Here is a 14628-nt window from a genome sequence, read left to right on the forward strand (position 1 = left end):
AATATAGACAGCACTGCATGGATAGATCAACATCATTGGTTACAGCTGTAAAGTTTCATTCTTACCACCACATGAAAAGAATTAAGCCAATCACATCAAATACATCATGGCTTTTAAAAACCCCAATTCACTAAGTGATGCTAATTATGGTCCTTGTCAAATACGTTTTGTTTCATAAAGGCTATTAACAGTGTACATGGCTTAGCATGCACTATTTAGTTCCAAAGGTACCTGCCAGTTTATTACTGTCTATATCTACATGTATCTTAATAACTTTATAAGCAAAGTATTTCCCCCAACTTGCTGATGAGGAACATACAGGTTAAACAACTTCCCTTAAGTTATGCTAGTAAGGGTGGTACTAGGATTTGGTTACAGGCAGATCTACAGCTCAGGCTACTTCACTACGCTGGCTTCTCATTGTGTATTGTATAATATTCCACATTTGAGTTTAACTGTTTCATTTCAATTTAGTTTCTGTCACTCAGGGTTAAAAATTTACCACTGATAGGAACTAATTTCACACATGCCTTTCTTAGATGACTGCTAATAAAACTACCTGCCAGCTTGTCTTCCCTTGTGGGGGCAGAAATCTCGATACACCATTGTCTTTTTCATTTTAACACTAAAAGGCAGTTCACGTTAAGGTTTTAAAAAGTATCAATTTAATACTGAATATTTAGAAATATGGTACACACAAACACCATAGTAATATAAAATGCATACAATTTTAAATTACTTTCTTATGAACTCTTAATATGGATGGCTGACAGTTTCTAATAGATAAAATTTTGGACAAAGGTACCAGACATTTTAGAGGGGTTCATTTTAAATACCATTTAGTCATGCAGACAATTAGGTTTTTAAAAAAATAAATATGACAAATATATGGATTTCTGAAGTATAAATTGACATAAAAATCTATATATTTTCATAATATTTTTCATTGAAGTGTCTTTAAAGAAGCATTCTGTAATATGAAGTTGAAAGCTTGAATCGATGTAATGAAAGCCATGGTTTTATTAAAATTGTGCAATTCACATACCAAATATATACATAAAGGTAAACACAAAACCGCAAACACATTTGTTTTGCCCGCCAAGTCATCAACCTCATAAAATTACTTACGGAAACAAATAAGATGAAGTTCCCAATTCTGAACGTTCCTAAGGAAATACACTAGGAGCAATATATGAAAAATGTTCCTCTTCCTTCTGAGCAGCAGTGAAGGCGTAACAAATTGCCTGTGGGGATTGTCAAAGCTTTCCTAGAACTCCCAGGCGGTAGGTTCTGTTCTAAAACTAAAACATCCTTCACCAGCACCCTTCACAAACCTATTGTAAGTTTTCTTTCCCAAACTTATGCTCACAACTCTGAACCACAGGTTAGTGAACTGAGCTAAAGTGTCCCTACCCCCCCATTTTCCCAAAAAGGCAGTTCCAAAGGTGGGGGAGGACTCAACACTGCCTTTTTCTCACCTGAACACTGTGAGCAAATTCCTATTACAAGTTTAAAGAGAGGAAGGAACTTAAGGTGGAACAAATACCGCAAGTCCTCGAGAAACATATTATTCAATGTCCTTTTTGACGTAACGATGAGGAACAAAAAACTGATTCCCAGCTGGGGCCACTGTCTGTGTGGAACTTGCAGGTTCTCCCCATGTCTGTGTGGGTTTTCTCTAGATTCTCAATTTCCTCCCACATCCCAAAGTTGTGCACGTGAGGTTAACTGGAGTGTGGGTGTGCAGTGTTTCCTGTGACGGGAAGGCATTCTGTCCAGACGTGTGCCTGCCTTCTGACCTAAGCTGCTAGGAACAGCTCCCGCCTCCCTTGACCTTGAACTGGAATAAACGGGTTGGAGACAAATTCTCTTGTTTTAATTCATCTTTCTTAAAAGTATGTATAACTCACATTTATTTCAAATGTTTATTATTAGAAGTGTTCTGGGTCTTTACTTAGAAGTTTGGTGAGGCTTTTGTGACCAGAAATAGCTGTAGGAAAGTCTCTTACTTATATCAATTAGTAGAACTGGTTTCATCATATGTCATTTCACTGAAAGTAGCAATTTCCAAGAACGTACTGATGGTAAGAGAGTACGTACTGTACTAGTTATCAGAAGAGCATATTCCTTAATGGAACTGAAAACATCAAAACTTAATTGGGTTATATTACTTACATTTTTTCTTTTAAAATATGTCTTTATTGATTTCAGAGAGAGGAAGGGAGGAGAGAGACAGAAACATCAAGGATGCGAGTCATTGATTGGCCTCCCTGCACGCCCCTTGCTGGGGATCAAGCCTGCAACCCGGGCATGTGCCTTGACCAGGAATCGAACTTCAATCTCCTGGATCATAGGTTGAGGCTCAATTACTGAGCCATGCTGGCCGGGTTATATTACTTATTTTAAAAGTTAATACAGGAGAGAGAATAGGATTTTTTAAAATTAATTTAGAGCAGTGGTCCTTAACTCTGACCATAAATTAGAATCAATTGGAGAGCTTTTAGAAAAACTTAATAGCTCCAACCCTAAAAAATTCAGAATTAAATGTTGTGGGATGGGTCCATATTAAGAGACCTCAAGATGACTAATATAAAGTGAGGGCTGCGAAACACTGATTTGGAAAAACTATGAATTTCAGGTTGGATTTGACTTAAATAAATTATTTAAAATTCAAATATAAATTATTAGCACTTCCTACATGGTAGGCACTGTTCTAAGAGTTAATAAGGAGGAAATTCTTCTTTCTATAAAAATCGTTGGATAATGCTAATATATATTTTATCTTTTGAATAGTTATATAACTTTACTAAAATATTACTCAAAGCTTTTATTATGGTCTGTCATGAAAGATTTCCTTCTACTTTTCTGAACTATACTCACTTGTTACTATAACCAAAGAGATCACACTCAGAAACTTTCTCAAGATATGTGGGAAGAACATAACATAGATTCCATTTTTCAAGTCATAGTATATGAGGTATTCTCAACTATATATCTGGAGTCACAGTTATAATTTAGGAACTGAAATTAGGTATTACTTTAATGATTAACAGAGTCTCCTGCATCAAGAATGAACTACCATTAGTGTCAGTGCTTGCTTTAAACTGCCTAAAAAATAACCTATGAGAGAGTCTCAGGGAACCTAGTACAAGTGGGTCCTTAATACAGACCATATTTCTTGTGACCCATTTCTAAAACATTTATTTCTTTAAAAAAGTTATAGGGATATGGGTTTTGAAACATACATAATTAGAAATTAGTTATCTCAAAAGAATCCCCCCAAAATACATTTTTTGAAATACTTCATAATTAGAATTTCTACTATCCCAGGATGTTAGCTTTAACATTTTAAGTCAACACCAACTTAATTATGAACTTCATTTGAAATGCATTTAAGTCAAGAAAAATATTAGATTTAAATTAATAAATCTGATTTGTATCTACTCTTTAGTCTAACAGTTTTCAGGTTCAAATACGCTAAAATCAACTGACCAATTTATTAATTCAATATTAGGGTAATTATCCTTTATAGCTGGACAGAAGGCCAAAAATGATGGAATTTTTGGTTAAGTCGTAATACATGCACACACAGGAAAATGCAGTAGCAATTTGTTTTCCATACTTAAAAGAATTAAAGTAGCTTTAAAATTTTTATGAAAGCTCAGTAGTTAAAATAAATATTTAATAAAAACATACACCATAACAAGATATTAAGACGTGTTTAAAAATAACTGTTGTCACATTGTTTGCCTTCAATTAAACAGAAGAACTCAATTTAGTTGCTTAACAAATCTAATAATAATTAAGGTTTTGGGGAACAAAATTAAAATTCAAATAACACTAGAGAGATAACACTAAGATGAAAGAGAAACTTACTATGTTTTAAATAAAAAGTTTAAATAAAGTTATAGTTTTTGAGACTTCTTAATGACTATGACCCTAAGAAACATGAATAGTTTGGGGAGTATAGTCAAAGATAACCATGATTATGCTGTGAAATTCTCAGTATGTTAAAAAAAATAAAAATACAGTATATATGAGCACCATTAGAAATGTGTTGTATGTATATACATATATTTAAAACTTTACCTGATTAAAATTTGCATTTAGAGTGAAGGACAAGCACATAATTATAAAAATACATTCTTAAGCTCACGTCTTATGACTTATTTCAAAATGTTTCAGCTGGCATTCCTTCTAAATATGAATAAAAGATTATAAATAATGCCAGTATTCTTTCATAGCCAAAGTTCCTTAAACAGAAGGTCAGTGAAGAAAAAGGAAAGCATTCAATAAGTGTTTTCAATCCACAGCCTGATTTCAGCAGGTAAAGGAAAAATGAAGCCAGCTAACAAATGGGAATTCACAGAATGAAACAGCAAATGTTGGACTTGCCCCCAAGGGGTTATTATTCAGTTCTCACACTACTTTTTACTGAGAGTAGTCAAGATTATTCTGCTGGAAGAATCTTCCTTTTATACTAAAAGGTACATATTAGCCACCTATAATTTTTCTGCTATATTCACCAAAACTCAGAAAACTATGCCATATCTTATATAATACATACCCTGGGGTCAGAAAGGTCTTTAATAAAAATCTTGTTTTGATCCTATGTAGAGGCAGCTCATGATAGACTGTTATGAATCTTTGCTATGTTTCAAAGCTGCCATAAACAATCAAATGATATAGATTGAAGTTCTGTGAAACCACTGTAACCTAATAAAGAGTAATGCTATTCACCATTTAAAATACGTTCAATCTCTTCTAGTCTTTTTAAAGCAGCAACTCTTTTCTTCTCAATTTCTTTGATTTCTTTTGTTGTTTTGTGAGGGGTCTCTTTGTCTGTATCTTTTCCTAACTGTTGGTTGGTTTTAGACTGACTGTTATCATCAATTGTTTTTATTATCTGTGTGGGTCTGGGTTCACTTCTTATTTCTCTTGCATTTTCAGTTGGAATTTTTTTTCCCTTTACACCTAAAGGCTTAGTAACTGGGAATATTGGTTGTTCTATTAAACTAGATGCAGAAATTTTATCCCTGACTATATTCAAATGACGCTGGATATATTCTTCACGTGGTGCTAATGCTAATGTTTCAAGCAGGCATCTCTCAGCTTTTAATAAGTCTTTTTCTTCAAAATAAACAACACAAAGATTGTGTTTTCCTTGCACATTGCTTGGGTCCATCTCCAAAATCTTTTCAAAACATTTTTTTGCTCCAACTATATCTTTCTTTTGATTCATTAGAATGTCTCCCTTTAAAATGAGACCCTTGATATGATCAGGATAGTATTTGAGTAACTCTTCTAAAACTGGCAAAGCCATTAATTCCTTTGCAGTCTGAGAATACAGGAGAGCCAGATTAAATAAAGCACTTCTGAAGTCAGCTTGTAATTTTATGGCTTTCTTCATCCACATCTCTGCTTCAGAGTTTTTTTTGTCATCCATGGCAAGCATTCCCAGATTGAAATAACCATTAGCGTCTTGAGGCTCCTCATTTATATAACTTAGAAGTCGTTTTCTAGCTTCAGGTCTGAGTTTAACCTCACCTATGAATAATTAAAAAAAAAAAAGATATTGTTAGCAAATAAATTAAGTCAGAGGAAAAAAGCCACTTTAATATTTTATCTAGTTAGATTACAAAAAGACAGCATCGAAGTAACTAACTGCTGTACAGGAATCAAAAAGCAAAATCTTAAAGTCTTCATAGGAAAGACAGTGAGTTTAAAAACACTGAAATGATAGTAAATATCTCCTTACAGTTTGAAAGCTAGCTGGGGATAGCAGAGGAAGAACACAGAATTAAAAGAGGCATGAGACTTGCCAATAGACATGTATACAAATTTGTTTCTGTTAACAGTGTGACTTTATACATTGAACAAGGTATTTAACTTCTTTGGGTTAACTCATGAATTTCTTAGAATTACATGAGATATATGTAAAAATGCTCAGAAAACTAACTATTACTGGGTAAACAAAATGTCTCTGTCTTACTAAGATTTTTGTATGTTACTTCAAATTCTTTAGAATGTTTCAAAAGTAAAAATAGACCATTAAATATAAAGCTTATAAATATAAATTAAGATTTAGTAAACAGTTATTGAGATAAATTTATTGCAAATAACTACAAAAAAATTTCAAGTTCATCAACTATAAACTTTAAGGTACAACCTTGTGTTGGATAATGGGCCCTTTCATGATTACTAAGGTTAGCTAACTTCACAAAAACATTAGCTCTTTTCTAAATTTATACTTTTTTGAATACCAGGCTAAAGACCTTCCCCTCTATTCTTTTATTTGACAATATGATAAATAAAGATAACCTGAAAATAAAGCAGTAGGCTTAAGTCCCTATCTTGGACTAATTACCACACTGGCTATATAAAGTTGGGGTACTTATATCTATTTGGTTCTCACTCTGTAATCCATTAAATAGAAGATTGTTAAAAAGTAAACTCAAAGGTCTTCTCGCTCTAGAATAATATGACCTTATGATCCATTCATTTTTTTTGCAAGTTTTAAAAAAGAATTAACTTAAAAATGTAACTATAGAGATTTTCCAAACATAAAAGATTATAAATCATATACACTGTCTTCTGAGTAGTACTAAAATCCCTCTATATCAAAAATCCTGATTTATTATAACTTAGTTTTGCTAAATCATAGAAATTATAGGAAATTACAATAATATCTCAGAGAACAGTAAAACTGGATATAAAATAATCAAAAGTATTTGGTCTTATAAATCAAGCAAAGTTAGATATTTTTTTTCTAAAACATATAATGCTCTTGGCTCCCTAGAAATGATGTAAAAAAATTTTTACAAGTTCAGATTATTTGAACAATATTTACATGAGATTATATTTTCCTGCATAAAAATAACAGAATAAATTAATCAGGTATTCCTTAACAGACTGCCTGAAAACTCAGTCTTAACATATACGAGAAGAACTAACAATTAGCATTGTCTTATATGTTAATGCATATTACTTGAGAAGTTTACTTCAAGTATGTTACATATTCTACTTATAAGTCATTTATACAGTTTTGATATAAACTATCCATTCATAAAATGTTTGCTACAGGTAAGATATTTTAAGTTAAGGTTTTCAAATTACAATGTCTTTAAATGTAGAAATATTTTGAGAAAACATACCTGATTCTTGCATTAATATAGCAGAATTGAATAATGCTAGTTTATGCTTTGGATTTAGTTCTAAAGCATGATTAAAGTTTTTCAGAGCTTCATTTGGTTCTTTAAGTTCAATCTGAACAATTGCCAAGTTGTACCAAAGATCTGCATTATTTCTGTCCAACTCTAGTGCTTTAAGATACGCTTCTTTTGCTTTGAAAGGTTTATTCATTTTTAAAAGCAATTCTCCTCTGTGGAAAAATCAAGCACAAGCTTTACTTACAACATTACCATGTCAGTTTGTAGATACTATTTTTGACAAATTTTAAGCTTTTCCATATGTTCACAGCTTTCTTTTTTCCTTTTAATTGAGGTTCATAAAGCTCTTTTTCAAAATAACCATCTGGCCAAAGAATACTGAGAAAAAAGAACAAAGCTGGAGGTATCACATTCCCTGACTTACAACTATACCACAAAGCTACAGTAATAAAAAACAGTATGGTACTGGCAGAAAAGCAGACATGCAGACAAATGAAACAGAATTGACAGCCCAGAAATAAACCACACATATATGGATAACTAATTTTCAACAAAGGAGCCAAGAATATACAAAGGAGAAAGGAAAGTCTCTTCAATAAATGGTGTTGGGAAAATTGGAAAGCACATGCAAAAGAATGAAACTAGACTGCTATTTTATACCACACACAAAAATGGACTCAAAATGGATTAAAGACTTGAATGTAAGCCCTGAAACAATAAAATACATAGAAGAAAACATGGGTGCTAAACTTATGGACCTTGGTGTCAGAGTATTTTTGTGAATTTGATCTTAAACTCAAGAGAAGTAAAAGCAAAAATAAAGGAATTGAACTATACCAAACTAAAAACCTTCTGCACAGCAAAAGAAACAAAACAAAACAAAAAGGCAACCAACTGAATGGGAGTTTCTCAAAAAATAAAGAATAGAACTACTGTATGACCCAGGAATTCCTCTTCTGGGTATTTACCCCAAAGCAGGAAAACACTTAGCATAAAGATATCTACACCCCTATATTCATCGCAGCATCATTTACAATAGCCAAGGCATGGAAACAACCTAAATGTATCTATATTACTCATCCATAAAAAGGAACAAAACGTTGCACTTGTGACAACACGGGTGATCCCTGAGAGTGTTATGCTACATGAAGCGCCAGAGGGAAAAGGACCTAGAATATGACCTCACTCATACGAGGAATTACAGCAAAAAGCAACAAACCAACAAGACACAAACAGAAACAAACTCACAGATACAGACAACAGAATGGCGGTGACCAGGGGGAAGAGGCTGGTCGGGGGAAGGCGAAATAGGTAAAGGAGTCAAACACATGGTGATGGGAGGAAACCAGACTTCGGGTGGGGATCATGCAATAGCATATACAGATGTCAAATTGCAATCTTGTATACCTGAAAATTATATAATGTTATTAACCAATGTGACCCAAGTTTAATAATAATAATAATATATAAACTATCTGACACTGTCCTCAAACCTTAACTCATTAGTTTGGCAAATTTGGCTTGATATGTTTTCAAATATTATTAAAGAAAAAAGCATTCATGACTTTAGAGAGTAAGATGTGGGGAAGTATTCACAGAAAAAAAAGATTCATTAAATATATCTTTAAAAGAGACAGTCTAGACTACTTCAGAAAAATGAAAGCAACCAGAATGGGAGATCAATTTGTCAGGAGACCAGTGATAGCATTTTAAGAAAGAAAATAAAAACAGTAGCGATGGGGAAATTCCAGTATTGTAATCTATGTTAGAAGTCTTACTTATACAAAAAGTAGAACATTAGAAAAATATTAACCCTTCTTATATTAATTTTATCTTCAATGTATTCTTTAAACATTTTAAATTTAATTTTATTGGTAATTTTAGAAAGGAAGGGGGAGGGAGAAATGGAGGGACAGAGAGAGAGAGAGACTGAGAGAAACAAGGATATAAAAGAGAAACAAATATCCATCGGCTCCCACTGGGGTCAAACCCGCCACCTTTTGGTGTGGCTCCAACCAACTGAGCCACACAGGCCTGGGATAAAGTATTCTTATAAAATAAACATTTACTAAAAAAATTAAAAAAACTGATCAAGAAGGGGCGCTAGTGCCACCTGGAGATAATGTTGAGAAACACTGGAACTGAAGATCAAAAATTGAAAACTATTCTACAAATCTTTCTAATGTGGTTCTATTTCCATTTAGAGAGTTCAAAACAACATTTTGGTTAAGTATACACACACACACACACACACACATCAATTTAAGTAATGAAGCAAGAGTACTTTTATAATACTGTTCTTTCCTAAAGTGTCAGCATAGGAATGAAATCAAATGTACAACTATTCTTAAGTAGGGAAATTTTAGATGAGTGTTCAAATATTATCTTTTCATGCAGAGACTGCTGAATAATTCTTTATGTATTAACACATGACAGGTTTTATTTACAGATGCAACCCCACTAAACCTAGCGAATTTCAAAAGGTAATGGATAAGGCCGAACAGAGACAGCCTCCAACTAATGACAGGATCAAAAACTTATTAAATTCTGAATGCATTTTCCCCATAGAAACAATGTCACAAATTATGATTAGGTTTCTGGGCCAGGCTTACAAAACAAAGTTTAACGCACTATTTTTCTCAAGTATAATACAAACAATAACACAAGGGAAAATATATCAAGTTCTGACATGTGATGCCAAAAATTTATTTTTACTGACAACTAAAAAGTTTTTTTGTGGTAAAGGCATTAATAACCAGTCAATTCTCAGTATGTATTTAAGCGAGCTCCTCAGAGCTGGATACTAGAAGTACTAATTATAAAATGTTAAGTTCCAGGTATTTTAAATAAAATGAATTTGGTGATAAGAAGCAAATGAAACTAAGGGAGGTTCTTTCTTTTAACCTTTCTTTCACATAAAACCTAAAGTTTAATATTATAAGTTATGGACTCCCTTGTCAATTTCAAATACAATCAATTAAATTTGACTGTTAGTCTAAGTTTCTATACTGTTGGTTGCAACGAAGATTATGGAGGGGGAAAAAGCTAATTTAGTCAAAATAGTCAAAATGTAACATGCAGATAGATGTAGCTTCAATCTTCTATAAAGGTATCTTAAAGTGAACAATACCTGCTAATGTAAGCCTGCTTGAAGTCAGGCCTCATGCTTATCGCTTGTCGATATAGCTGATCTGCTTCTTCCAGTCGGGACTCATCTGTACGGATCAGGTTGGCCAGATTAATATAAACGTTTAGGTGGTTAGGGGCAATTCTGGCTGCATATTTTTTACCAGGAATAATCTGTTCAAGAGAAAAGGCATTTTCATAACTGGATATTTCATTACCAAATAAAAGTCAAAAGTAAGTAGGCCTAGTAGCTTATTTAAAATATATACAGAACATAAAAAGATAATGCTATTAGTTTGTTACTATGTTAAAATAAACTATAAAAATGTGAAAACATCTATAGTCACAACATGTAAATTAAAAAATATTTTCGTGCACTAAAGGGTATGTTTTTTTCATTCATGCCAGCTCAATAGAATGAAGTCATATAAATCTGAACTTTTACAGGCTAAGGTCTCAGTATGTTTACATCAGACCAAAAAACAGACCTCAGGACTCCTTTCTCTGTCTAGTACATTTGTTAAACCATGTCAACTTGCATGTTGTCAGCAAAATATTTCCAGGTAATTACAACAAGATAGTTAATTTTATGTCAGTTATACTAAAACCTCACTTTTCTGGTGGAGTTAGAAAATAAAATTATCTTATTAATTGATTATTCAGGTTAAATAAAAGTTACTATATATAACATATATGGACCCAAATTTTCAATGAACAGAATAAATTGTATCTGATAAAAATCTATATTGAACACAATTTAACTGTAGAATCTTAGTAATAAATTCTTAAGACATCATGTGGTTCAACTTTGTTTTTAAAACATTTACCAAACTATCTAATCATTTTAATATTACTGCTATTAATATAGAATTAATACATACTACAATTGAAAAAACTGTAGCCCAGGTTAAACTGTATTTTCCAATGATGCATAGCTCGTCAAGAGCAGAATCAGACTTTCCAACTTTGATGCTATATTGTGATATCAAGTGAATCTTGGACTTGTGTCATTATAACAACTGATGGACACAATATAGCAACAGAGATGTATCCATTTTGTTTTATTCATTTATTTTTTGGTAAGAATAGTGCTAAATTTAGTGCTTTATATACATAAATACAATTCTCTTCACTTAGTTAATTTAACTCACTGATAACTTGTAATCAAGAATATAAAACATTCATTACTTTATGAATTTATAGTTTTACAGACTATACAAAAAATAAAAAATTTTAAATATGTTTTTATTGATTTCAGAGAGAGGAAAGGAAAAGGAGAGAGAAAGAAACATCAATGATGAGAGAGTCATTGATCGGCTGCCTCCTGGAGATCAAGCCCAAAACCTGGGCATGTGCCCTGATCAGGAATAGAACAGTGATCTCCTGGATCATAGGTTGATGCTCAACCACTGAACCACACTGGCCAGGCACAAAATTTTTTTTTTTAAATTGAGCTAAGTAAATGTATTCCTTTATAAAGCTTCTAATAAATACATGGTTCATTGGACATCTTACTTTTATATTAATAAATTGAAGAAAAGATAAGGGTTTTCCACCTAGATACTTTTATTCAATATGGATATTTAGCAGCCATGACACAACAGGAGTAAATTACAACTTACTTGAGGCATCAGTGATTTAGCCATCATGTAAGATTCTTCAGCTTCTTTGGTTCTATTTAAATTTTTATAAGTTCTTCCTACATTCATGTGGGCACCAATATCATCTAAAATTTTAAGAAATTATTTGTTAGCAAATATACTAAATAGAATTTAATGTAAACTACTAAGAGAACATGTTTCTAGCACCAATAACACTAAGCAAAAAATGCAAAAGCAGGCATTCCTCCTTAAAGGTCTTCTAATACAACTTGTTATAATTTATGACCAATGCTACACTAGCAAATTATTAAAGTACTGTAAAGACAGAAAATACACATATAACAAGAAAAAACTATCTGAATGGAACCCTGACAGATTAAGACATGAGAAGAAAGAAACAGAGGCAATGAAGAAATTTACATCATTTTTCTTCACTGTATTTTAATATACCATACTAAGGCTTGCTTCCATTTCCTAAGCTCACCGCTTTGGAATTTACTCAAAAAGTATGGCTCAACTCTAAAAGTAAAAAGGATCTACAAGTAAAAAGGATTACCATAATTCCTAGAATTATTTCAAATGTTATAACTAACAAATACGTACCCATGGTGGGACAGGGGCAAAAAGATATGAAAAAACTTTGTGATTTTATATTCTAAAATTTTTGTGAATGTGGTTGGAATAAAAGTATAATGGAATGTTAGCATTATATACTACTACTCAATATGTAGCAGCCCATCTCTCTTAAATGATGATAAATTCCTACATAATTTATTTAAGACTTTTAAAAGGTTGTGTTAATATCAGAATGTCAGGAAATTTTGTCTCATTTTCTGATACAAAAAAATTGAACCCTCAGCAAGTTTATCAGGAGTAGAAAATTGTGCAAATAAAATAAGATATGAGAGTTTAAGACACATTTTCCAGTAGATATTTTAAAGGTCTGGAATAAAGACAGAAAGAAGGGAAATCTTAGATCAGACAAATTTTAGCCAACATGAATCTCTAACAGACATGACATGGTTTCAAATTACAATTACTACTTGCCTGTGACCGATGATTTTGCAATTGTGGAATAGGTCTCTGCCTGCAACTCCCAGGACACATAGGGGCCAAGCATATATATCTTAGGCATTCCCCTAGGAGGAGAGTAACAGTCCTAAGATCTTGCTACATTATGTTTCAGGCTGGCAATTGTGTGCACTGCACCAAAACGGCCAGATATAGTACAGGTCTGTTTAGAGAACTAGGGGACAAGATTGGAGGAAGGAGGTTGATTTCTGGTTTTAGATGTATTGCTGAATCTCATGGGGTTCTCAGGAGGGGTGGTCAAGCAAAAAAAAAAAAAAAAACAAAAAAAAAAACTTAGCCTACCCATTCCCAATCCTGGCTGCTTTTAAAAATTGATACCTTAGTCCCTCCCAGCCGTATCAAAATAATCTCCCGAAATAGGATCTGTAAAATGTTTTTAAAAAGTTTAAAAGGCAATTTTGATGTAGAGTCAAGGTTGAAATACACTGCACTACCAAGTGCAATACAGTAGGTAGTCTTTGCTTCTATATAGCTCAATTTTTCTTAAACATCAGATATATTTATGCCATTTACTACAGAGATCAGAAATTTAGTCAGGAAAAACTACAAATATGTAAAACCTGAAAAAAATTAAAGTTTAGATACATGTAATTATGTCAGCTAAGTAAAATGTTACTGAAATCAGTCCCAACTAATCTTACAAAAGAGGTTATCTATTTGGATGAAAAACCAGGAAAATGGATACCCAATGGAATCAGGATCTTAGAATTATGGTGAGGAGACACTGTCATCAATAAAGATTCCAGACACTGGAGTATGCAGCCCCACTTTCTCAAAGAACAAACAACAGCCATTAGACAGCCTTTAGTATCAAAAGGGTTACTCAATATAGCTAATAAAATGAAATATATGTTACAAAGTTTTAGGGCTGCAGAGGAGGAAACAAAATTACTGGTAAGGTAAATTTAAATTTGAAAAAAAGGTAAGAAAAGCAAGCAAGATGTAAAATACAATGATATTTAAATGATGAGAAAGCTATAGAATTTCAAAGAACCACCTTGCTATTATGAGTGCACTATCCAAGCCCACAACAGCAGGAATCAATCAGTCTGTCTTTAATTCAGTGTAAACAAGGACTGGCATGTATCAGGCAACTCTGTGCCTAATAATTCCTCAGCCACCAACAGTGAAGTCGAGGATTCCCACCTTGATGGCTCAGGCATCTATGCTGCTTTCCAGTATTTCCTATTCAAAACTTGTCTGTCAATGCATTTAAAAGGTAAATTTATAAACACCTGGGAACTTCTAAACTCTTTTTAAAAGTCAGTTATTTCCATCTTGATGGTATCCAAATTGAATAACAGGTCCATGATTCTTTTCTGATATAAATAGTTTCAAAGATTTGGACTTAGATAAAAATGAAATGATTGACTTTATGGAAAAAACTAATCTTGGAGAATTCTGGTAGTCCTTGAGAAAAGTGTATCCTTATCTTGTAAAGGTGTTTATGGAAACTAATTCCAATTGCAAAAAGTTTTTATCTTTGTGAACTGGGCTTTTTAAAAACACTTGTAACCACCAAAACAAAACAAAATTGCAATAAGTTGTTCATTTAACATGATATGCATATCATGGCCAAAGATTATTGTATAGTTTATATTCTCATTTTGGCTAAGCAAGAAAAGCCATTAGACTGATTT

At 32.6% G+C, this 14628-nt stretch overlaps 1 protein-coding gene across 4 annotated transcripts in view; it reads right to left on the reverse strand.

Moving 5' to 3' along the window:
- Positions 1 to 642: 642 nt before the first annotated feature.
- TMTC3 (transmembrane O-mannosyltransferase targeting cadherins 3) overlaps positions 643 to 14628 on the reverse strand; it is a 60547-nt gene continuing 46561 nt past the window's right edge. For all 4 annotated transcript variants that reach the window (XM_016199446.2, XM_016199445.2, XM_016199444.2 and 1 more), the window contains 4 exons: positions 11918 to 12021; positions 10300 to 10469; positions 7155 to 7381; positions 643 to 5547 (listed from right to left, as the gene is read on the reverse strand). In XM_016199446.2, coding sequence (XP_016054932.2) covers positions 4733 to 5547; positions 7155 to 7381; positions 10300 to 10469; positions 11918 to 12021 — 1316 coding nt within the window. In that variant the 3' untranslated portion in view covers positions 643 to 4732. The remainder of the gene's footprint in view (positions 5548 to 7154; positions 7382 to 10299; positions 10470 to 11917; positions 12022 to 14628) is intronic.

This window comes from Miniopterus natalensis, chromosome 2 (genome assembly GCF_054644295.1).
Source record: "Miniopterus natalensis isolate mMinNat1 chromosome 2, mMinNat1.hap1, whole genome shotgun sequence".
Classification (NCBI taxonomy): Eukaryota; Metazoa; Chordata; class Mammalia; order Chiroptera; family Miniopteridae; genus Miniopterus; species Miniopterus natalensis.